Source organism: Pleurodeles waltl, chromosome 11 (assembly GCF_031143425.1).
Source record: "Pleurodeles waltl isolate 20211129_DDA chromosome 11, aPleWal1.hap1.20221129, whole genome shotgun sequence".
Lineage (NCBI taxonomy): Eukaryota > Metazoa > Chordata > Amphibia > Caudata > Salamandridae > Pleurodeles > Pleurodeles waltl.
Window position 1 is genome coordinate 781383969 of NC_090450.1, and position 22781 is coordinate 781406749.

The 22781-nt window shown below is 46.6% G+C and overlaps 1 protein-coding gene across 1 annotated transcript in view; it reads left to right on the forward strand.

Annotated features, from left to right (window-relative positions):
• Positions 1-22781, forward strand: part of KSR2 (kinase suppressor of ras 2) — a 2099185-nt gene that overhangs the window by 1064924 nt on the left and 1011480 nt on the right. Inside the window, exon 9 of the mRNA XM_069212691.1 lies at positions 2369-2487. Coding sequence (XP_069068792.1) covers positions 2369-2487 — 119 coding nt within the window. The remainder of the gene's footprint in view (positions 1-2368; positions 2488-22781) is intronic.

Here is a 22781-nt window from a genome sequence, read left to right on the forward strand (position 1 = left end):
CTTTCAAGTTGCTTCCACCTGCTCGTTGCCTGAGCTGAACATCAATGTTATCCTTGTGGTAGCCTTGCATGCCCCCTGTTTATTGCTCCTGCTTTCCCTTTACCTCCTTTTGGGTAACATCCCACTGAGTTTCAACTTTTGGTGCTGCTGGTAATGATGGCCCCATAACCCATCCGTTCCAGGATGGCTGACTTCTTGTTCGGCCTCCCATGTTCCTCCACCTTCTGTGGCTGTATGCCAACACCGCTACCAGGACCCCAGTAGTGGCTGTCCTTTGCTGGCAAGACCTTTCATCCACATTAAGCAGAGGCATCTAACGTATGCAGCACCAAGCATGCTGCAGTTCTGAGGACTGCCACTGCTTTTTCCAATTCAGTGTGAGAGGGAGGTACTGCAGCACACATCCCATCCCACCAAGTTTCCACATTTGATGCTGCCAGTAATGATGGCCCCTTAACCCGCCTGCTCCTGGGATGTCTGATTTCTTATTGGGTCTCCCATGCTCCTCCATCTTCTGGGGGCTGTATGCCAAGACCACCACTGGGACCTCAGTGAAAGCTGCCCTTTGACTGCACAATCTTTCTACTGCATTAAGAAGGGGACATATGCAGTGCCAGGTATCCTGCAGTCCTGAGGACTGCCAAGGCTTTTTACCACTTCATTGTGAGAGGAAGGTACTGCAGCACACATTCTCCCATTTGACAACGTGGTAAAAGTGATTTCCCCATGCCCCTGACACAATGACGTGGTACTCGACCACCCACGTCATTCCCTTACACCTGATCCCCCTTCCAAATCCCCTGGGTACAGAGGACATTAACTTCTGTATTTGCCACCTTCATATAGGAGGCTCCCTTTTCAGTTTGATTTTGTTTTACAAGCTTACTTGTTTGGAGCTGGATGAAGACAACTTGTAAACACTCATGAAAATATAGCTGCTCATTTGTGGAGTGCAAATTGCCACTCCCACATCTACAACCATATTTTCTGAGCTTCCTGGTCTCAAATAACAATCAGAACCTGGTGGCTGGGATGGAGGGTAAGGCTCCAAGTGCAGATGATGTGCTTGCAGAAAATGGCAGGTCGAGTAGCTAGTATGCATCCACTGGGCTTGTATGCATTGACTTACATGAGCCACATGGGTATAGTGGCGTGGCCTACTGAATTCAACCGGCTTCTGCTCCCTCACCCACAGTAACCGTGTTCAGGTTGCATATGATTATCTGACCATGACCATTGATTATATTTATATCCCAAGGTTAGGTGCAATCCTAAACGCCACTGCTCACGGTTTACCTAAGAAGCGGAGTTCATGCGTCTTGTAAAGATGGCAGTAGGCACTATGTCCTCTGCCAGCATTATGCACCCCCCTGCTCCAGCGCTGTGCCAAGTACGTTTGACATAGGTTATGGAATGTGTGGCATGCACACGTTCCGCCGCATTCCTGTGTAATCAGGTGAGTCAGTTATTTAGCTAGAACTGTGCTGGCCGTCTCATGGCTCTGCAAGCAAGTGCACATTTTGCTTCTGCAACACTTGTGGAGGAAAACGTATTTGTGAACCCGCTAAGTCTTTTGCCCAAGGGCAGATTTGGTTGTAAATGCGTGGTGGCTAAAAAAAAAACCTTTTTTGCTCCATTGCGCAGTACTGCTGATTGCCAAACATTCCTGCTCTCTGACAACTACTTTATATTGGACTTTACTGTTTTATTCCCTATCCCTATTACTTTCTAAAAGTCACCTTCTCAGGGTTCTAATGCACTTTCCTACCTATTGCCATAGTACCATGCTGAAGATCTAGTTTCAGCTTATTACTTGGGCTTAGATTTTTTTTACCAATATGTGTGCTGACACTGGGCACCTTGATTCATATTTATCAAACTAATTGTCAAAAAAGTACAAACAACAAATGTATCCCTCTAAAATGTGGTTCTCCTATTTTGCAGACTTGAAGGTCATGAAACCTTACGGTGGATTGCCTAGTGTATCATGGACCACACCACTGAAATCATTACTTTAGGACCACACGTTTACCCGTTCTCCCCATAGCATATCTGTTGAAGCACCACTCAATACAGAACTCTTTTAATTGTCAAGTTGATGTTTAAAAGGAAGCAAACACCTTGTTAAATATAACTTTTTAAGATATTTGATTCCTATGATGTGCTGCACATTCTTAGCGAGGGGTGACACGTAAAAGCAGGCATATAGCAACACAGCAAGGACAGTCTACAAACAATCTAGTGAGTGTGCTACCTCTGGCTGTACCAAACAGACTTCTCAGCTTAGTAATGAAATTTGCAATGTGTTGCTTTCCGCACATTTTGCTCACTATAACATCCTGACTTTGTCTTACTTTGTCCATTACAGCGAGACTAGTTCGGACAGAATCTGTGCCATGTGACATCAACAACCCTCTGCGAAGACCGCCCCGATATTCTGATCTTCATGTCAGCCAGACTCTTCCCAAGACTAACAAGATCAACAAGGTAAGCGCCTGGGAGGTAAATCCCATTTTCTATTGTGTACCCGAGGAGAGTTGGTTTAACCCCTTGTCTGCCAGGCCTTTTCCCCCTCAGGTGCCAGGCCTTTTTTAGGCTATTTGGGGCAGTTCGCGCTTAGGCCCTCATAACTTTTTGCCCACATAATCTACCCACACCAAATTTGCATCCTTTTTCCTACATCCTAGGGATTCTAGAGGTACCCAGAGTTTGTTGGTTCCCCTGGAGGAGACCAAGAAATTAGCCAAAATACAGCGAAAATGTAGTTTAAAAAAAAAATGGGGGAAAAAAGGGCTGCAGAAGAAGGCTTGTGTTTTTTCCCCCGAAAATGGCATCAACAAAGGGTTTGCAGTGCTAAAATCACCATCTTCTCAGCTGTCAGTAACAGGCAGGCTTGAATCGGAAAAACACATTTTTCAGCACAATTTTGGCATTTTACTGGGACATACCCAATTTTTACTATATTTTGTGCTTTTAGCCTCATTCCAGTTAGTGACAGAAATGGGTGTGAAACCAATGCTGGATCCCGAATAGCTGAACCTTTCTGAAAAGTAGACTAAGGAGGTCATTCTGACCGCGGCGGTCGGCGGTCGCCGCCCGCCAAGCGGTTCCCGCCGAAAGACCGCGGCGGCCATTCCGGCTTTCCCGCTGGGCCGGCGGGCGACCGCCAGAAGACCGCCGGCCGGCCCAGCGGGACAGCCCCTTCAACAATGAAGCCGGCTCGGAATGGAGCCCGCGGAGTTGAAGGGGTGCGACGGGTGCAGTGGCACCCGTCGCGATTTTCACTGTCTGCACAGCAGACAGTGAAAATCTTTGTGGGGCCCTGTTAGGGGGCCCCTGCACTGCCCATGCCAGTGGCGTGGGCAGTGCAGGGGCCCCCAGGGGCCCCACGGCACCCGTTCCCGCCATCCTGGTTCTGGCGGTGGACACCGCCAGAAACAGGCTGGCGGGAAGGGGGTCAGAATCCCCATGGCGGTGCTTCTAGCAGCGCCGCCATGGCGGGTTCCCTGGGCCAGCGGGAAACCGGTGGGAAACCGCCGGCTCCCCTTTTCCGACCGCGGCTTTACCGCCGCGGTCAGAATCGCCCAGGAAGCACCGCCAGCCTGTTGGCGGTGCTTCCGCCGCACTCCGCCATGGCGGTCATGGACCGCCAAGGTCAGAATGACCCCCTAAATTTTGAATTCAGCAAGGGGTCATTTGTGTAGATCCTACAAGGGTTTCCTACAGAAAATAACAGCTGAAATAAAACAATATTGAAATTGAGGTGAAAAAAACAGCCACTATTTACTCTGTAACCTTTTCCTGCGATGTCAGATTTTTTAAAGCAATATACCGTTACCTCTGCTGACTCTTCTGGTTGCGGGGATATATAGGGCTTCTAGGTTCATCAAGAACCCTAGGTACCCAGAGACAGTAAATGAGCTGCACCTTGCAATGGGTTTTCATTGTGTACCGGGTACACAGCAATTAATTTGCTGAAATATAAAGAGTGAAAAATAGGTATCTGATAGAGACTTCTAGCTGTAGTTTCCTTGCCTTTGAATTCCCTGGCATTGGCTTCGAATCTGGAATCTTTTTGCTGAGCAATACCCTGCGCGCTCTGTCGGGTGGCGTCGTTTGGTTCCTCGTGCGTCATACGGCTCCACATGGCTTCGTTAGTGTCGTTGGAGCCACCTATGACATCACGGTCATCTATATAGACGCCACCTCGGCGCGCGTACATCAGTTCTTTTCCTTCTGCGCCGGTTATGCGCAGATCTGGGATTGAGCTACCCTTTGCCTTTTTTTGATGTTTTTTGAGGATTTTTGTTGTCTGTGCGAGGGATATGTCCTCTAGGAAGATGGGGTTCAAGTCATGCAGCACCTGCCATCGTGCGATGTCAGTGATGGACCCCCACAAGGTATGTCTCTGGTGCCTCGACAGGGACCACGACTTGAAATCGTGTTCCAACTGCCGGGCCACAGCCCCAAGAACTTTGAGGTAGCGGTCCCTAAAGCTCATGGCGGCCCAGCAGTCGTCTTCGGTCGGTGCGACTCCTTGGAGGTCACGGAACCGCTCCAGGAGCCCCAAGTCCTCTTCATCCCATTCAAGGTCCTCGGGCACTCAGGGAAGAGGCACAAAAAGAAGACGACGTCCAAGTGGACTTCGCCACGCCTAACGACCGACGAGGCGTCTTGGGAACATCGACGTTCCAAGCATGGTTACGCAGAGCCATTGCCAGGGCCGACTCTGCGTCTCCCCCCCCTTTCTGGGAGCCAGAACGACCCCTGCTCAATTAAGGGACTTTTACGAGGCTTTGCGTCTTGTTTTTGAGAGGGCTGCCCCGTTGTGTGGGTCTTTGGGCCCCATGGGGTCAGGAGGGGCCCCATCGGATTTTACACCAGTGGCTTCAGCCTCAGCGCCGTTGGGGACCCCAGGATCCGATAGCGGATTCGGGCTGGCGCCAGGTTCTCACAGTCGGCCTCCACCAGCGCCGAGCCTGATGTCGACACTCCCTTCACCAATGACACCTACTGGTGGTGGTAGCCCCATCCTCATTCCTGATGATCCGGAGCAGGACGATGTTGTATGATGCCGATCTCGACTTCGACAGTGCCGATTAGGCCCAGAGCAGTGCCTGAGGCTTATTTAGAACATCCAGGCACAGATGAGGAGTGGGAGGGGTCTGAAGACCATTCAGAATACGGATTGGAGCATGAACAGGAATGGTATGAGGATCTAGAGGAATCCAGTGGACTAGATACTTCTCCAGATGCTTGCATGCTCTCACCTCCCTCTGTGGCTACGGAGGAGGGGGCATCTTATGCCATGGTGGTGCGCAGGGCACTAAGGTCTTGGACCTAGACTTGCCTACGGTGCCAGTCAGGACTAATCTCCTGACGGAGGTGCTTCAGCCAGGGGTTGCTACTTCAGAGCCGATGTTACCCTTCAATGAAGCCGCCACAGATGTCCTTCTGGGAACGTGGTCCAAACCCAGCACAGGGGCTCCTGTGAATAGAGCAATCGGCCGCTGCCATAGACCAGCTCCAAGCGACCCTAGTTTCCTCACTTAACAACCCACCCCGGGGAGCTTGGTGGTCCAACCTCTACTTCTCGTGGTGCCTTCCCTTCCGCTCCCCCGGATAGGGAATCCAAGAGGCTGGACCAACTTGGGAAGAAGATGTTTTCTTCCTCCAGCCTGGCATTGAGGTCGGTAAACACCTCTTGCCTATTGGGCTGTTTTTCCCATACTTTATGGGATACGGTGGCACAAGTGCTGTCCCAGGTCCCAGAGGGCAAACAAGATACTCTCACCCAGGCTTTCAAGGATGGGAGAGATGTAGCCAAGTTTACCATCAGGTGTGGCTTGGACACGACCAACTCGCTGGACAGAGCGATTTCTTCGACAGTGGCTCTCCGACGTCACGCCTGGTTGCGAATCAGCAGCTTTTTGGGGGATGTCCAGTCGAACTTGATGGACATGCCTTTCGATGGCACACACCTTTTTGGTGAAAAGGCAGACTCTGCGCTTGAGAGATTCAAGGATTCTCGAGCTATGGCCAGATCCTTGGGTCTTTTGAGGCTTTGGGAGGGGCGCAGTACCACACCAACAACAGGTTAGCCACCATCCTCTGGCATCACAACATCCAGTGCGAGGACACGGTTGTGGTACCTTCAGACCCAGAGAGTCTAGCCAGAGGTCGGCCGCCACCCAGCCCCCTCTTCCGCAATGCCCAAGCCTTCCTAGTATGGTTCTGCAAGACCATGTCGGTCGAGTTTGAGGAGGGTTTAATTTCATCTCCCTCACTAGCAATCAATAACATCGGACATATGGGTCTTGCAGATCATACCGAAGGGCTATTCCCTCCCCTTCCAGTCTTTCCCCACCTCTATCCCTCCAGTAAAAGAACGACTGATGGGGGATCATTTGCTCTTCCTCCGCGTGGAAGTTACGGCTCTCTTGGCCAAGGGAGCCAAAGAAAGGGTCCTGATATCAGAAGTAGGCAATCGTTGTTATTCCCGCTACTTTATGATTCCCAAAAAGAACAAGGGTCTTCACCCTATTTTGGATTTAAGGGATGTCAATCTCTTCCTCAAAAAGGAGAAATTCAAGATGCTCACTCTTGCTCAGGGTTTGTCTGCCCTAGACCAAGGATACTGGATGGTAGCATTGGACTTGCAAGATGCGTATTTTCACATCCCCATCCTGCCCGCCCTCAGGCGTTACTTGTGGTTCAAGGTGGGTCACTAGCACTTTCAGTTTACCGTGCTCCCCTTCGGTCTCACCAGTGCCCCTCAGGTGTTCACCAAAGTGATGGTGGTGGTGGCAGCTCCTCTGCGCAGGCTAGGGATCTTAGTCTTCCCCTACCTCGATGACTGGCTGTTGAAGGCTCCTACGCCCCAGACTCTCGTCACCCACCTTCAGACTATTGCAGACCACTTGCATTTGTTGGGGTTCACGATAAATGTGCCCAAGTCACACCTGACTCCCTCTCAGAAGCTCTCTTTCATCAGAGCTGCAGTTTCGGGCCTATCCTCCAGAAAAGCGAGTCCAGGATATTCAGGTTATGATACTGATGTTTCGGCCTCTATCCTGGATTTTGGCGAGACAGAATCTGAGGCTGTTGGGACTCATGGCTTCCCTCATCCTATTAGTCAAACATGCCAGATGGCATAAGAGGGCTCTGCAATGGGACCTGAAGTTCCAATGGGCACAGCATCAGGGAAATCTTACCAACATTGTTCAGATCTCAGAGGCAACTGCAAAAGACCTGCAGTGATGATAAATGAACTGTGATTGGGTCAAAGGCAGACTCCTCTCCCTTCCCCAAACAGATCTCACAGTAGTGACAGTTGCGTCACTTCTGGGATTGGGCGGCCATCTGGGAGAGGCAGAGATCAGGGGCCTCTGGTCTCGAGCGGAGTCTGGGCTCCATATCAACCTATTGGAGCTGTGGGTGATCCGGGTAGCATTGAAAGCATTTCTTCCTGTTGTGAAAAGGAAGTTAGTGCAGGTGTTCACGGACAACACTACCTCAATGTGGTACTGCAACAAGCAGGGTGGTTTGGGGTTGTGGACCCTTTGTCAAGAGGCTCTGCGTCCCTGAACATGGCTGGAACAGCAGGGCATAACCCTGGTGGTTCAACACCTGGCAGGTTCTTTGAACACCAAGGCGGAGAACCTCAGCCGTCGATGCCTAGCGGATCACGAATGGTACCTCCCTCCGGAGGTGGCGAAAGGACTCTTTCAGGAGTGGGGAGAGCCTTGGGTAGATCAGTTCGCCTCCCCAGAGAACGCGCAATGTCAGCAGTATTGAGTGTTGGAGTTTCAAAGGCGGCAATCGCTCGGCGACGCTTTTCATCGCGAGTTGAATTCAGGCTACACACATTTCCGCCCATACCACTTCTGCCCAGAGTTCTCAAGAAGATCAAGAACGACCAGACCCAAGTCATCTTAGTGGCTCCGGATTGGGCACGGAAAGTCTGGTATCCCGAGGTACTCAAAATGAGCATCAGTCTTCCGATCAGGCTGCCCCTTTGAGAGGATCTTCTGTCGCAGCAACAGGGGAGGGTTCTCCACCCGAACCTGTCAACTCTGCAACTTCATGCATAGAGATTGAGCGATGGCAGTTGATGGCTTTTGACCTTCCTCACGAAGTCTGTAAGGTTATTTTGGCAGCCAGGCATCCCTCCACTAAAACGTTAAACGCCTGCTGTTGGAAACGCTTTGTATATTTTTGTACAGAAAGGTCTATTGACCCTCTTTCTGCTTCTCTTTCTGACATTCTTCTTTTCATTCTATCTGTAGCCCAGCAGAGTTCTTCCTTAGGGACTCTAATGGGCTATCTTTCTGCCTTATTGACATTTCTTCGGCTGCCTGACCAGCCTTCCCTTTTCAAATCTCCCATTGTAAATAGATTCCTCAAAGGGCTTGTACATATGTTTCCCCCTATGCCCTTTATTATGCCTCAATGCAACTTAAATCTTGTCCTCAAATTTCTCATGTGTGTTCCCTTTGAGCCTCTACACAACTGTCCCCTCCGGCTGCTCACCATCAAGGCAGCCTTCTTAGTAGCAATAACATCTGCCAGGAGGGTGAGTGAGACGCAAGCCCTGTCATCAAGGCCACTGTATCCAACTATCCATCCAGATAAACTGGTTCTCAGAACTCGTGCCTTTTTCCTCCCCAAGGTGGTGACCCCATTCCATCTGGGTCAGAATATCGCCCTGCCCACCTTCTTTGCTCAACCGCATCCCTCTAAGGAAGAGGAGCGGCTCCATAGACTGGACCCAAAAAGAGCGTTGCCGTTCTACCTTGACCGCACAAAAGAGTTCCGGGTGGATGACCAACTCTTTGTGGGGTACGTGGGAGCAAAAAAGGGTTGGGGAGTGCAAAAGTGAACTATTTCGCGCTGGGTCATTATCTGCAGTAAGATATGCTACACATTGGGCAGGAAGCAGCCTCCTGAGGGCTTGCAGGCTCATTCTACCAAGGGCAAATCTGCTACCACTGTGCTAGCTTGAGTCGTACCAGCCCTGGAGATGTGTCAGGCAGCAACGTGGGCGTCCTTGCACACGTTTGCGAAACATTACTACCTGGACAGTCAGGTCCAAAGGGACGGGTACTTTGCCCGTTCAGTCCCGCAGGACTTTCTAGTGTAAGGAGTGGTATCCGCAGGCCATCGGCAGGAGGTTATGGCTTGGGTATCTATTCAAAGGTAAGGAATTTGCAGCTAGAAGTCTCTATCAGATGAACAAGTTACTTACCTTCGGTAACGCATTATCTGGTAGACACTCTATCTAGCTGCAGATTCCTTATACCCACCCATGCCTCCCTGCTCTGCAGATATGACTAGTAGGGTTAGGATTTATCCCTTCTCAGGGCCCTAGTTTTGCACAGTCAAATGTTGGTTCTATCCATTACTCTGCGCTTCTGGCGTGGAAGTTTTTGTGGATAAAAGAACAGATGTACGTGCGCCGAGGTGGCATCTATATAGACTGTGACGTCATAGAAGGCTCCTATGATGCTGACGAAGCCACGTGGAGCCGGACGCACGTGGAACCAAACGACGCCACCCGATGGTGCGCGCAGGGTATTACTCAGCAAAAAGATTGCGGATTCAAAGCTAACGCCAGGGAATTCAAAGGTAAGGAATGTGCAGCTAGATAGAGTCTCTACCAGATAATGTGTTACCGAAGGAAACCTTTGTATTTCCAAAATGGACAAAGGATAAAGTGTTGAGAGGCAGTGGTTATATGCACATCTCTGAATTCCGGGGTCCCCACTTTAGCAGTGTGAATTTCAGTGCATTTCTCAAGTAAACGTCTTTTTTTACAAACTGTCGGACATTTGGAAGGAAAAAATGTAGAGAAAGACAAGGGGCAATAACACTTGTTCTTCTATTCTGTGTTCCCCCAAGTCTCCCGATAAAAATGGTACCTCACATGTGTGGGTAGGCCAAGTGCCTGCGACAGGAAACGCAACATAGACACATCACATTTTTACATCGAAATCTGATGTGTTTTTTGCAAAGTGCCTAGCTGTGGATTTTGGCCTCTAGCTCACCCGGCACCTAGGGAAACGTACCAAACTTCTGCATTTTTTTAACTAGACACCTAGGGGAATCCAGGATGGGGTGACCTGTGTGGCTCTCACCAGGTTCTGTTACCCAGAATCCTTTGCAAACCTCAAAATTTGGCCCAAAAAACACTTTTTCCTCACATTTCGGTGACGGAAAGTTCTGGAATCTGAGAGGAGCCACACATTTCCTTCCACCCAGCATTCCCCCCAGTCTCCCGATAAAATGGCTACCTTACTTGTGTGGGTAGACATAGTGCCCGCGACAGGAAATGCCCAAAACACAACTTGGACACATCATATTTTCCCAAAGAAAACAGAGCTGTTTTTTGCAAAGTGCCTAGCTGTGGATTTTGGCCTCTAGCTCAGCCGGCACCTTGGGAAACCTACCAAATCTGTGAATTTTTTAAACTAGACACCTAGGTGAATCCAAGATGTGATGGCTTGTGGGGCTCTCACCAGGTTCCGTTACCCAGAATCCTTCGCAAACCTCAAATTTGTGTAAAAAAAACCCACCTTTTTTCTCACATTTCGGTGATAGAAATGGTACCTCACTTGTGTGGATAGGCCTGGTGCCCACAAAAGGAAATGCCCCAAAACACTATGTGGACACATCAACATTATCAAATACAAAACTACCTGTTTTTGCAGGGGGAGCCTGCGATATTGGTCCTGGGATCAGCAGCCATATAGGGAAACCTACCAAACCCAAACATTTCTGAAAACTAGACACCCGAGGGAGTCCAGGGAGGTGTGACTTGCATGGATCCCCCAGTGTTTCCCACATTTCTGTGTGGGATCACTGCACCGGGACAAATTTCCTACCGCCAAACGTTCCCCTCAGTCTCCCGGTAAAAATGATACCTCACTTCTGTAGGTGAGCCAAGTGCCTGTGACAGGGAAGAGCCAACAACATGGCGAAATTAAGGGGGAACCAAAGTGGGTCCATAAGGGAAGTTTGAAAATAAATAATTTTTAGGCTGACAAGTGGGGCAGAATTTTTATCAGTATAGATGCGACAATGCTGGGTGGTAAGAATTTTGTAGATTCCTGCAGATTCTCGAAGGTTCCAACACAAAAATGTGGGAAAAATGTATGATTTCCAGCAAAGTTGGAGGTTTGCAGGGCATTGTGGGTAAGAAAATGGTGTGGGGTGCATGTGAAGCACACCACCCTGGACTCTCCCAGATGTTTAGTTTTCAGATGTATCTAGGTCTTGTGGATTTTTCTACATGGCAGCGCCCAAAAGTCCAAAAAGTGCATCCCTCACCATTCCAAGTGGGACGATTTTGGGAGTTAGACAAGCTCTCATGGCCCAAATGTAAAACCAAAATAATCAAATCTCCTCTTGCTTCCCGTGGGATAATATATTTTGGTGTGTAGGGGAGAGCTGAAAGACTGTTACCTCCTTCAGTTGGGGTGGGGGCATAACCATGCCCCTATCGGTTGGTGGCCACCACCCCACTATTTCTTTTTTTTTTTTATTCCCTGACATCTAGTAGGCTTTCTGCCCCCCCATGGGGAGTAGATCCGGGCTAATTGGCCCATCTGCCCAATGGTGGACAAAACAACTTTGGCCCCATTTATTTGGGGTGGGGGTATGGCCATACCCTCACCCTCTTTTTTTTTTTTTTTTTAACAAAATCTTTCCTGGGTCTGGTGGGCTTCCTACTCCCCCTTGGGGTCAGATGGGCCTTACAAACATAGGCCGATCTGCCCCTCTGGGGGGGTAGAAATGCCAACAGTAATGTGCCCCCATGGGGAGCGACCCTTGCCCAGGGGCTACCCCCACAAACAAAACACATACACCCACACACCTATCCCTGGTGCCTAAGTGTTTTCTGCTCCCCAGGGGGCAGATCGGCTTACTAGAAATAGGCCTATCTGCCCCTAGGGGGCAGAAATGGCCTAAAATTTATTTTCCCCCAGGGAAGTGACCCGTGCCTACGGGGGTCGCTCCCCATCTGTAAGAAATTTAAAAAAAATTAAATCCCTGGTGCCTAGTGGTTTTCGGCCTAATTAAAATAGGCCGATCTGCCCCCAAGGCGGGCAGAAATTACCTAAAAATATACTACCCCCCCCCCCCAGGGGAGCAACCCTTGCCTAAGGGGTCACTCCCCTTGCATAAAATTGGCGCCAGAAAACATCCCTGGTGTCTAGTGGTTTCTGTCTCCCTTGGGGGCAGATTGGCCTAAGAAAAATAGTCCGATCTACCCCACAAGGTGGACAGAAATGGCCTAAAATAAAATTGCCCCCCTGGGGAGCGACCCTTGCCTAAGGGTTCTCGCCGCTTGCAGGAAATCGACCTGAAAAAAAATCCCTGGTGTCTAGTGTGAACATTTGTCGAGGGCTGAATTTTACCATCTTTCGCTGGCCACTTTCTGACACACTGAGCTAGTTGTAGCAACTTGGGAAGTTTGACTGTCTTGTGCCACAAGTAAACAATGTGAGCAACAAAGTAGAGTTCACAGACCTGATATGTTGAAAAGTTCATATCCCCTGCCCTGACTGTTACAACCCACTACATAACATATATTATAGGCAAGCTCATCCAATGTGTTTTAAATGTTGATGCAGATACAGACTAATAAAGCTGTTTACAAAAATGTTATAGAAGTGTCAGTTAAGAGGGGGTTTTATGTTAAAAAGAATGAACACTTTATTAAAGACCTTAGATTTTCTGACATATACATTAAATGGTAGGCTGTGTTAGAAATACACCATTGCTACAATAATAGCTACTTGAGAACACACATGCCTAAAGCAGATGATTGTACATAGGAAACCAGATTTCAATCAGGTTAACCTTGCCTTACCATGTCTTAAGTGCCCTGAACAGCAAGACATTTCTCAAAGATATATGTGAGGTGCTTAATGTAAAAAACGAAACAAACACCAATGCAGATAAAGAAACAACAAACCTAAAGGTCATCACTTTTAAGCAAAGTTAAACTTAACAAGCATTTGCAGTTCAGTAGGTCTCACATTTGCAAGAGTTATAGCTATTGGTGTTGTAAATGCATAATTTGACTTTTCTTGCCACATAAATTGGTCACCCGCTTCATAATTTGGCCTTTTCCTGCCACATAATGTTGCTCGTCCTGCATATAACTAAAGGACTTCCATTTACCTTCTTCCTCTATCTACACCAAAAAATTAAAATATTGCCATTTAGCACCATAATTTAATCTGCCAGGCTAATTCCTGTAGAATACCACTTTCACGACTCCACCATTAGAGTTGCTGGCTAGCTAACACAGTTATCAACAAAAAGACACAAGACAGCCACAGAGAAATAACAAGAGAAATAAGAGCGCAATAAACTAAAATGGTCACCCAAACATATCAAGAGTGTTCAAGCAGTCAAAGTGTAATAAGGATGTTACATTGGCGTGACTCATGGCCATGACTGCAATAAGGAAAGATTAATAAAACATATAATCAGAAATAAACTTTTGGCATTAGACTGTAATGCTCATAATTGACCCTAGAGGGCATCACAACAAAAATAGCATTTGGAAGAAACATGGTCATGTAACCATACAGCCAGCCCCTAGAGGGCATAACCCCATGAAAACAGAATGGCAGACAGTAATGCAGTGTAACCATATATGTAGCCCCTAGAGGGTGTAGTGCCTTGCACATTTTCAGGGCTACTAGCAGGCCTACTTGAATATTATTACAAACAAGGCCCTTAAAACACAAACCACTCCCAGCTGTAAATGCCACGCAAAGCATTGTGGGGCGAGTTTCCAAGTTCAGCTAATATTGTAGTATCTTGACTGCAGTGCATTACACATTTTCAGGCCTACTAGAATGATATTACAATCAAGGCCCTTAAAACACAAACTACTCCCATCTGCAAAACAAAAATTCCAGCCATGAGAGAGCTTAAAAAGACACTGCATGGTGGGTGGGGTTATTATTTAGTGGTCCCCACTAACCTAGTATGGGAACCCAAATATTGCCTAGACAGCAAGAGCACATCATGCTGAACTGTTTGGCGGTGGTCCCATTGTCCTAGGACCACCACAGGCTGAGTTATGAGCAAAAATGTTTTGTAAAAGGAATGCTCCGCAAAGCATAATGGGACGAGTTTCCAGGGTGCAGTGAATATTGTAGTATCAGCTCTCCCGCTGTTCCGGGAGAGCTGCTTTGAGGATTTCTGTGTTGTGTTTCTATTGAAACAGTTGCAGTTTATATATTTTTCAACTGCTGAACATGGGAAGAATTTAGGAATGGGGTTGCAAATTTAAATGACTCTGATTCAGTAGCAGCGTGACATAACTGGTGCTTATGTAAAGCGCTCCAATACCTCCAATTAAGTTCACGTCTCAAACTGCCACAGCCGCAATGGAGCGCGAAGGGGAGAGACAATTTTTTTTTAAATCACTCTGATTTGGTAACAGTGTGACGTAACTGGTATTCATGTGAAGCGCTGCAATACCTCCGATTTAGTTCACGCTACATGAAACTTCAAAGTGCCATGGTTGCCATGGAACTAGAAGAGGAGAGACAAAGAAAAAAGTAGTGCGCACACACTAAAGTATATGGCTGATTGTGCAATAATCCATGTAACAGGGTCAGTCTGCAAGACGTAACAAAGCAACCTCAAGGCAGGATAAACATAAAGCATTTACCTCGGACATCAAGGGAAGCTTGAAAGGCAGGCCCAGGAACAAATGAAAGTGATGGGCATGAGATGGGCATGGATAAAGCCCACAGAATAGATTACATGTTGAGAAGAGCAGTGCTTGCGTGCTGCTATGCTCGACCTAAACAGTACATATTAAATAGAAGACTTTAGATCCTTCTGAGGTTAAGGTACAACCAGAGCCACCACTATTGGGCTTACATTGTAGGGCACTGCACTGTACCTCAGATATATTGGTGGCCTATGGGCCATTGTTAGTGTGAGAGTAAGTGATTAAGGTGCCTTGGCAGCATTTGTGAGTTATCTGGCTCACAACAATGTGAACTGATCATAGCCAGCCAATGTGGCAGAATTTCTACACAGACGAATACTGGTATGATACACCTGCCTTCACCTGTGGGTTTTGGCAGCCCTAGTTGAAAGGCTGAGTCACTGAATGAGTTTGAGCCTGAGTGACGGTGCCCTCCAGGACATGCTCAAACCTACCCTGAGTGGGCGACCCCCCAACTAGCCTCAAACCTGCACCACACTTCCTGCTTGGATTTGTTTGTCTGCACAGATGGAAAAAGACCTGGTATTTCCAGGCCCATGTGATTATTTCTGATTCCGTGGAGAAATTTGTAATCAAAGGTTTTTAGTACCAGAAGGCTGAAATCCATGATTAAATTCGGTATCCCCACACTAAAATACATTAAAGGCCTTTGTCAGTTCAAAGTATGCATATTCTAATTGTGTGATATAGGAAAAGTTCCATGCAAATATTCATAAAATGGTGCCAGATGAACACGATTTACAATCATCTCTGTAATAGATTGGGTTGTCGGTTGAGGAGAAGCTCCACTCAGACAACAACCACAATCCATGTCTAGATAAACCACAAAAGTCACTAAATTAACCTATGCTTAACCCTCTGGCAGCTTGGCACAAAGCAGTCAGACTTAACTTAGAGGCACTGTTTAAAGTATTTATGCATCACACAAAGAGTAATAGAGTAACAACACAACACGACAAAAATCTCAAATCGATTTAGAAAAATAGAGACAATTTATTCAATAGTTGAATCAATAAAATGACATAAAATAGAAAAAATCCACTCAATAGAACTAGAATTATACATTTTTTTAAGTTTTAATTGAAATCTAGAGTCTAAACAATCAAAATGCCAACTGCAGGTTAGATACAAGAGGTTGATTTGTACCCGGTCTGGGCTTACCTTTGGACGTAAAAAAACTTCTGAAGAAAAGTCCAGGAGAAGGTAGAGTTCAGTGGGGCAAGGCAGCAGCCTCTTTCCGAGGAGGAGGTAACATTGCCGGGGAACCACTGGACGAAGTCTTGCTTTTTGAAGCCGTCATCAATGGCAAAAAAGAGCTCTGAGCTGGAAAAGCTGGATTTCAAGACCGAGGAGGTTGCCATCATTGAAGGGTGGCTGGTCACCATAAAACCCATGAAACTTTTTACCTTCAGATTTAGACAACATTTTAGAAGTTGAAACGCCCAGCGGGACTAAGCTGCATGCTGTAGTCAGAGAGGGCTCGACGAGGCCTGATACAGTTGCTTAGAGGTCACGCTGAAAGGTATTTAATGCTGCAGAGAAGAACGTAGCCGGAACTACAGCAAAGTCAGACCAACTGGCGATGCAGCTTGGCCAGGTCAGCTGGCAGGCAGGTCCAGAACTTCTGTCAGTTATCCAGGAAATGTTTGGTGAACAATGTACAAGTCCCAAGTGGTAGGGTTAGGCAGGAGCAGTACCACCAACCTTTGGGCATCAGGACTCACTCCAGCAGAGGCCAAGTGTAGGATTCATGGCCTCTGTAGCTTGTGATATCCCTGTAGCTCACACAGAAGGCCAGCCAACTATCCCTTGTAGTCACTTTTGGTGGTCCTGGATTCGAAGAGATGGTGCAGTTCTCATTCAAGCAGCAGGGTAGTCCTCTGCTAGCAGCAGGGCAGTCCTCTTGTCCTCCACAGGTCCAGGAGTGAATTGATGAGTGTTTCAGGAGTATAGCCTTTGTGTGAAGGGGAACACCCTGCCCCCACATCTGGTTCTTAAAATATTTTTTGCACTCTTTTTTTAGTGAGCAGAATGAAATAAAAGAAATGTTAAAACATCATCATAAAACAGTCAGATATTCAACCTTGAGCAACTGAGTTGCGTAACATTGAATAAATATTCAGTAAAAATAAGATAAAGTGACAAAGTGCAAGATTTCAATCGTAAAAGCAACCTTCTCTCTCTGTCGAAACTACAAATAGATGGAGCAGCAAAGATAAAGTTCACAAGCTCACAAAATTAAATACAACCTAATTCAAGTTAAAAAGGCAAAAGGGCAGCCCTAGCCCTATTGCCATTTAATTAATCTTCCCATAAGCCCATCCATACACCGTGGTGCAAGCATAATAAAGTACTATCATACATATCCAAGTAAAGTGCAACCCAGTCATGTGCTTTTTAATACTGAATTACATTATGAAAAATGAGCACCTTATAGCCATTGCTGAGTATTTCCATAAACCTGTCCCTACACTATGAGGCTACTTTGTTAAAATGCAATTGTGTAAAATAGATAAAGTGCAAGAAAATGATATTCAAGAAAATACAATATTACATTACAAGCGCTAGGTCCATTGAACTATATAGATATTGCACCTCATAGAATCACAAAAAGCCAAACATAGATTCATACCATTATAGTAAGGGAATGTAGATTGAAGCACCAACATTGAGAATCTTCTAGACAGGTAGACAGCTTCCCTGCCAATTCTGACAAGAACAGAAGTGCTGATATCACGCTTTATTTTTAGCTGAGGCCGGGGATCGCCTCTTTAATACTCTCTACATGCTTCCAGATAGCTCCATGCTGCTTTATACCCCCTAAACCTTTGCTTATGCCTCTGCAAACTGTTTTGTTTTAAGCATTATTCCCCACCAACCTGTATAGTCGGGTTCTCCAGTTTTTTTAAAGAAACAAGGAGCAGGCTATTGAGAGTGTGATAGAAACAAATGCCTGCCTCACTTTAATGATACTAACACTTTGGGTCTGCTTAGAGACTCCAAAAATCACCAAGCTTTTTTCTGGGACTATTGAGGCCTAAGGACTGCTGCTAATAACAGAAAATAGCTCTAGCCAGAACTGTCTCAACATATGGCAAGTGAAAAAAGTATGGAGCCAATCCCCGGCATCTGCCTGATGACAACCAAAACAATGATCAGAAGCATACTGAAACATTCTATGAAGAGCTGTGGGAGTTGTAATACGCCATCCATTGTGACAGAACAGACATTCTCTTAAAATGTTTGTCTTTTAAAAGTCTTATGGTCAACCTCAGAGATAATCGGCCAGTCGCTTTTGGAGACACACCTTTGCATTTTTAGCCAAATCTTTGCAATGAAATTAGTCTTTTCTTCCTTGGTCTCATGGCTACATAACAAACTACAACAGTTCCCAACTCCCTGGACCCTAGATCTCACTAGTGTACGCATAGCAGGATGGACAGCTTGACTTCCTTCCTTACAATTACTGGTCAGGAAATGGATAATCTGCTAAAAGCTAAGAAACAAGTGACTGGCCTGGTCTCCGCACTGCGCCAGAAGTTCCTGCCAGGTTATGTTTTTGTCCCTCAGAATAAAATGACCAAGTTCTGCAAAGCCATATCAATTACAGTGCCTGACCTTGGACCTGGAGGGAGTCAGTCTGACATAGCGGCAGTCCTGCAGTTTGAGATAAATATAGCCCTCTGGAATACTATGTGATGCTTGGAGTGCTCTTATTCAGCTGTTTATCTCCTGTAGTGTTTTATACCTAGTTCTTTTAGGTAACTTCTCTGTCTTAATGAATGCTGGTAGACTAATCTCTGATTCCTGGATCATTCTTTTGAGAAAGAAGAGATCTACCACCCCACTACCTTCTAGTGATCTTGCCAGGAAGTCAAAAAGAGTAGCTTGTAATAAGTCTGCACATTGGGAAGAGCCAAACGATCCTGCACAATATCCAGTTGCAGAACTGAGTATTTGATCCTAGCAGCTTTCGTACTCCACATAAAATTTCTGAAAAGTGAGTTGAGGTCCTTAAAATATCTATTACGAGGGGTAGATTAGACATTTTGATGAGAGCAACCTGCCCGCTACAGTCAAAGGGAGAAGTGAGCATCTTTCCAAAAGCTCCCAAAGTTTGTAAAATGTTTAATTGAAAAAGCTGTAAATAATTATTTGTGACAAATATTTCTAGATAGCGTCTAGGCTAAGAGAGCTGGCTTGCTGCTGCAGTGAAATAGGCAGGTCGCTTGCTGATTCGTTAAAAAGAAGTAACTCTATTTTATTTTGATTGATTTTATAACTACCAATCCTAGAAAACTGTTTGAACTTGTCGAAAGCCCTCTGCACATTCAATTTATCTGGTCTCAAATATAAAATAATATCATCTGCAAATAACTTCAGTTTGGACATACCCGTCACTGGTGCACTAACTCCCTCATTACTATGAATTCCGACAGCCAAGGCTCAATAAAAGAGGTAAATAGGATTGGGGGATAGGACACCCCTGGCAACTGGACTTAATATATACCTTCACCAGTGCACCTTCATAAAGGTTCTCCAACATTGAGATAATTGTGCCGGGAATCCGAATGCCTCTGAATTTACCAGGTCAAATGCCTTTCCTGTATCACCTATCATAACTGCTGCATTAATCTGGTTGCGTGAAAAATAATCTAATGCCTGGATTAAAAAAACAGTGTCGGCTCTCATCAAATGATCAGTGATAAACTCAGTCTGCTCCACATGGATTAAAGATTGACTAGCGAGGGTGATCTGGATGGCCCAGATTTTCATCAGTAGCTTATAATCGGCTTTCAGGAGGCTGATAGGTCGATATGAGTTGACCATAACAGGGTCTTCATCTTTTTTTCAAGGAAACTGTCAATTATAGATTCCTTAAATAAATGTGGAAGATACTTCTCCACACCCTTGATAAAATTATGTAAGTCACTTAAGATAGATACTAATTCTGCAGCAAATACTTTATAAAACTGTAACAGAAATCTTTCATTTGTACACGTCGTCCTGTTAAACATTTTTAAGATGGCTTCTTGAACCTCTGCTACTGATATGTGGGCTGTGATTTTCTCAACCAGCGCTTTGAAAGTTGAGGCAACAGTATAGACTCATAGCCATGTATACTGAGTTACGGGGTCATATACCTAGTTTCGAATAGAGTTCTATAATGCTTTAAGAACACTTGAAACACCTCTTCCTTTTCAATAACTATCCTTTGAATGGCTGGATTCTCTAGCTGGTAGAACAGATGAGGCGTCTTGTCTAACCTGTGCTGACCAAGCCAGAAATTTGTCAATCTGTTGGCTCTTTTCTTAAACCTGCTGTTGATATGCTTTAAAGCTAGATATTTCCTCCTAGCCTTCTCTAAATGATTAGTGGGCAAAGAAAGCATACTCTGAGCCTGCTGGGCTTTTTTTTAAGCTGTTCTCTGCACAGCGCTTGTGCGGTCCATTTATAACGTGCTGTACCGTGCACAGCGCTTGTGCTGTGCTTATTTTTATTTTTAGATTTACCCTGCACAGTGCTTGCGCTGTGCTTGTTTACTGAATCTCCCCGTGGCTTCCTGCATTTCAAGATTGCCTTTAACAAAAATGCATGTAGCCACGGGAAGATTAGGTAAACAAGCACTGTGATTCGAGAGGCACCATCCTTGGGGGGGTCCTATCTCTTGCCAATTGAGAATTACACTTATAAAATGTAATAGGGCAATGTCAATGTTAATCTGTCGGAGACTTAGGCCTCACAGTAATGAAAAAATTGATTTACGTTTTTCACTACCTGGACATGTAAAATGTAAAAGTAGATGTCCAACTTTTTCAATACTCTGCTCCTGCCCTTGGAGCTGTCTAGGGTCTACCTTAGGGACGGTTTATATGTATTAAAAAGGAAGTTTTAGGCCTGGCAAGTGTGTTAACTTGCGTGGTTGACAGGCTCTGCAGTGGTGGGCATGAGCCATGTTTGAAGGGCTACTGCAGTGGGTGGCACAATCAGTGCATATAATATCCTGGGCACAGGTAGTGCACTTTACTAGGTATTAATAAGTAAATTAAAAATGCCAGGTATGGATAAGCCCTTGTTACCATGTTCCAGGGGAAGAGCACACACACCTTAGCACTGGCAAGCAATGGTAAATGCCCAGAGTCCTAAAGCCAGCAAAACAAGGTCAGCAGAACAGGAAGTCAGAGGACAGAAAGTTAAGGGGAAACCACACCAAGGATGCTAGGTCTAACATGAGTTTCCACAGCTGAAAGTGGGAGAGCTACCCAACACCTTGGGAGTTCGCTTCACTAAGGTATGGCCTTAGCTGCTTCAGTGACCAGACCACAGCATAGGCTTCCATTTATATATGCTTCACCTCTGTTTTCTGGAAGTAGCCTCCTACTGATGAAAGCCACAGGTTGATCCAGACCTTTTTCATTTAGCTGTGAGAGCACAGGTTTCACGCCATGCTCTGAGGCATCTGCTTGAACAATAACTTATTGGGAGAAGTCAGGGGCCTTGAGCATGGGTAGTGTGCACATGAACTCCTTCAGGATGTCAAAAGCTTTCCGGCATGCCGCTGTAGAGATCGCCTAAAGGGGCTGCTTCCTGGAAGTCATCTCTATCAAGGTGGCAACATTGGTGCCATATCCCTTGACGAATCTCCTGTAATAACCGGTGAGGCCTAAGAAGGACTTTGTAGGCGGGTGCCGTTCACCTCGCCTACCGCCGAACAAACATGGAGGCTGCCGCACACCACCTCCGCTACCCTTACGCGTCCTCATGGAGACGCGTGGGGGTGGAGACGGCAATCGGCCCCGGACTTCCGGGTTGCGGCGTCTCCACTAAAGGAGGACGCCACGGACGAGCGGCGCGCAGAAGGGGAGGAGCAGGAAGCAAGCAGCGCGTCGGACCCGGAGGAGGAGAAGAGCGAAGAACCAGAACGAGAGGAGACGAAGGCCAGCAGACAAGAGCCCACTGCGGAGACGGAACACAGCCCTGGCGTTAGCGGTAAAGAACCGCCGAGAAGAAGTGAGACGTCCTGCCACGACCCAGGAGGGTCGTGGCTATACAAGGTACGAACCTTATACAGGGACGCTACTACTAAAAGGGGAAATTAAGGGGAGTTGGAGGGAGGAAAAGGGGGTCTGGGGAGGGCAGGGAGGGTATAAGGAAAGGCTATCCTGGGCTACCAGGGATTGGGGAATCACAAGACCAAACTCCCATCCTATCACGAGCCTGATTAAATCACAATAACAGCCTGCTACTTCCACCACAAACCCCCCCCCCCAGCTAAACAACACCTCCTATAATTCCTGCCACCTACACTCCCCAGTACTAACAAACCAATAGAGAGTATAAACTACTGCCCCACTTACCTGAGCCTGTTCTCTTGTTCTTCCGAGAAACCGTGAGAACCAGAAGAGGCCACTAGAAGAACGCCACCTAAAAAGAAGAAAGGAAGATCATTAAAGGACTCTTACAAGACCGCCCTCACATATAACAGAGAACCTCACGAAGAAAACTCTAGAAGACGTGCCACCTTTGTTATTACAAAAACTATCCTATTACAAATAAACCACGTATACGCCCTGCTAGGGCTCTGAACTCTGAGTCTGTGTCCTCTGTACCACTGAGCCCAACCCTACAGTGGTGTCAGAAGTGGGATGTAGTTGGGCTAAACACTCCATACCGGGCGTACAGAGGAGTTGCAAATATGGAGGAGAAACCCACCCTCGAGGACATGATAAAACAACTGGCCGAGGGTCAACGTCACCTCCAATTAGTGTGGGAGGCACAGCAAAGAGAGGCCAAAGAAGACAGGGAAGCCCTCCAGGCCGCCTTGAAAAGTCAGGCCACTATAATGGCCAATAATCAACTGGTTCATGAGACCGCTCTTCAAAAACTGACCGATACATTTGCTGCCAGTAAAGTGCACCCGAATGTGCCAAGTTCAGTATTACAAAAATACCAGGAGGGAGAGGATCCCGATTCGTTTTTTACGAACTTTGAAAGAGTAGCTTCATCGGCTCAATGG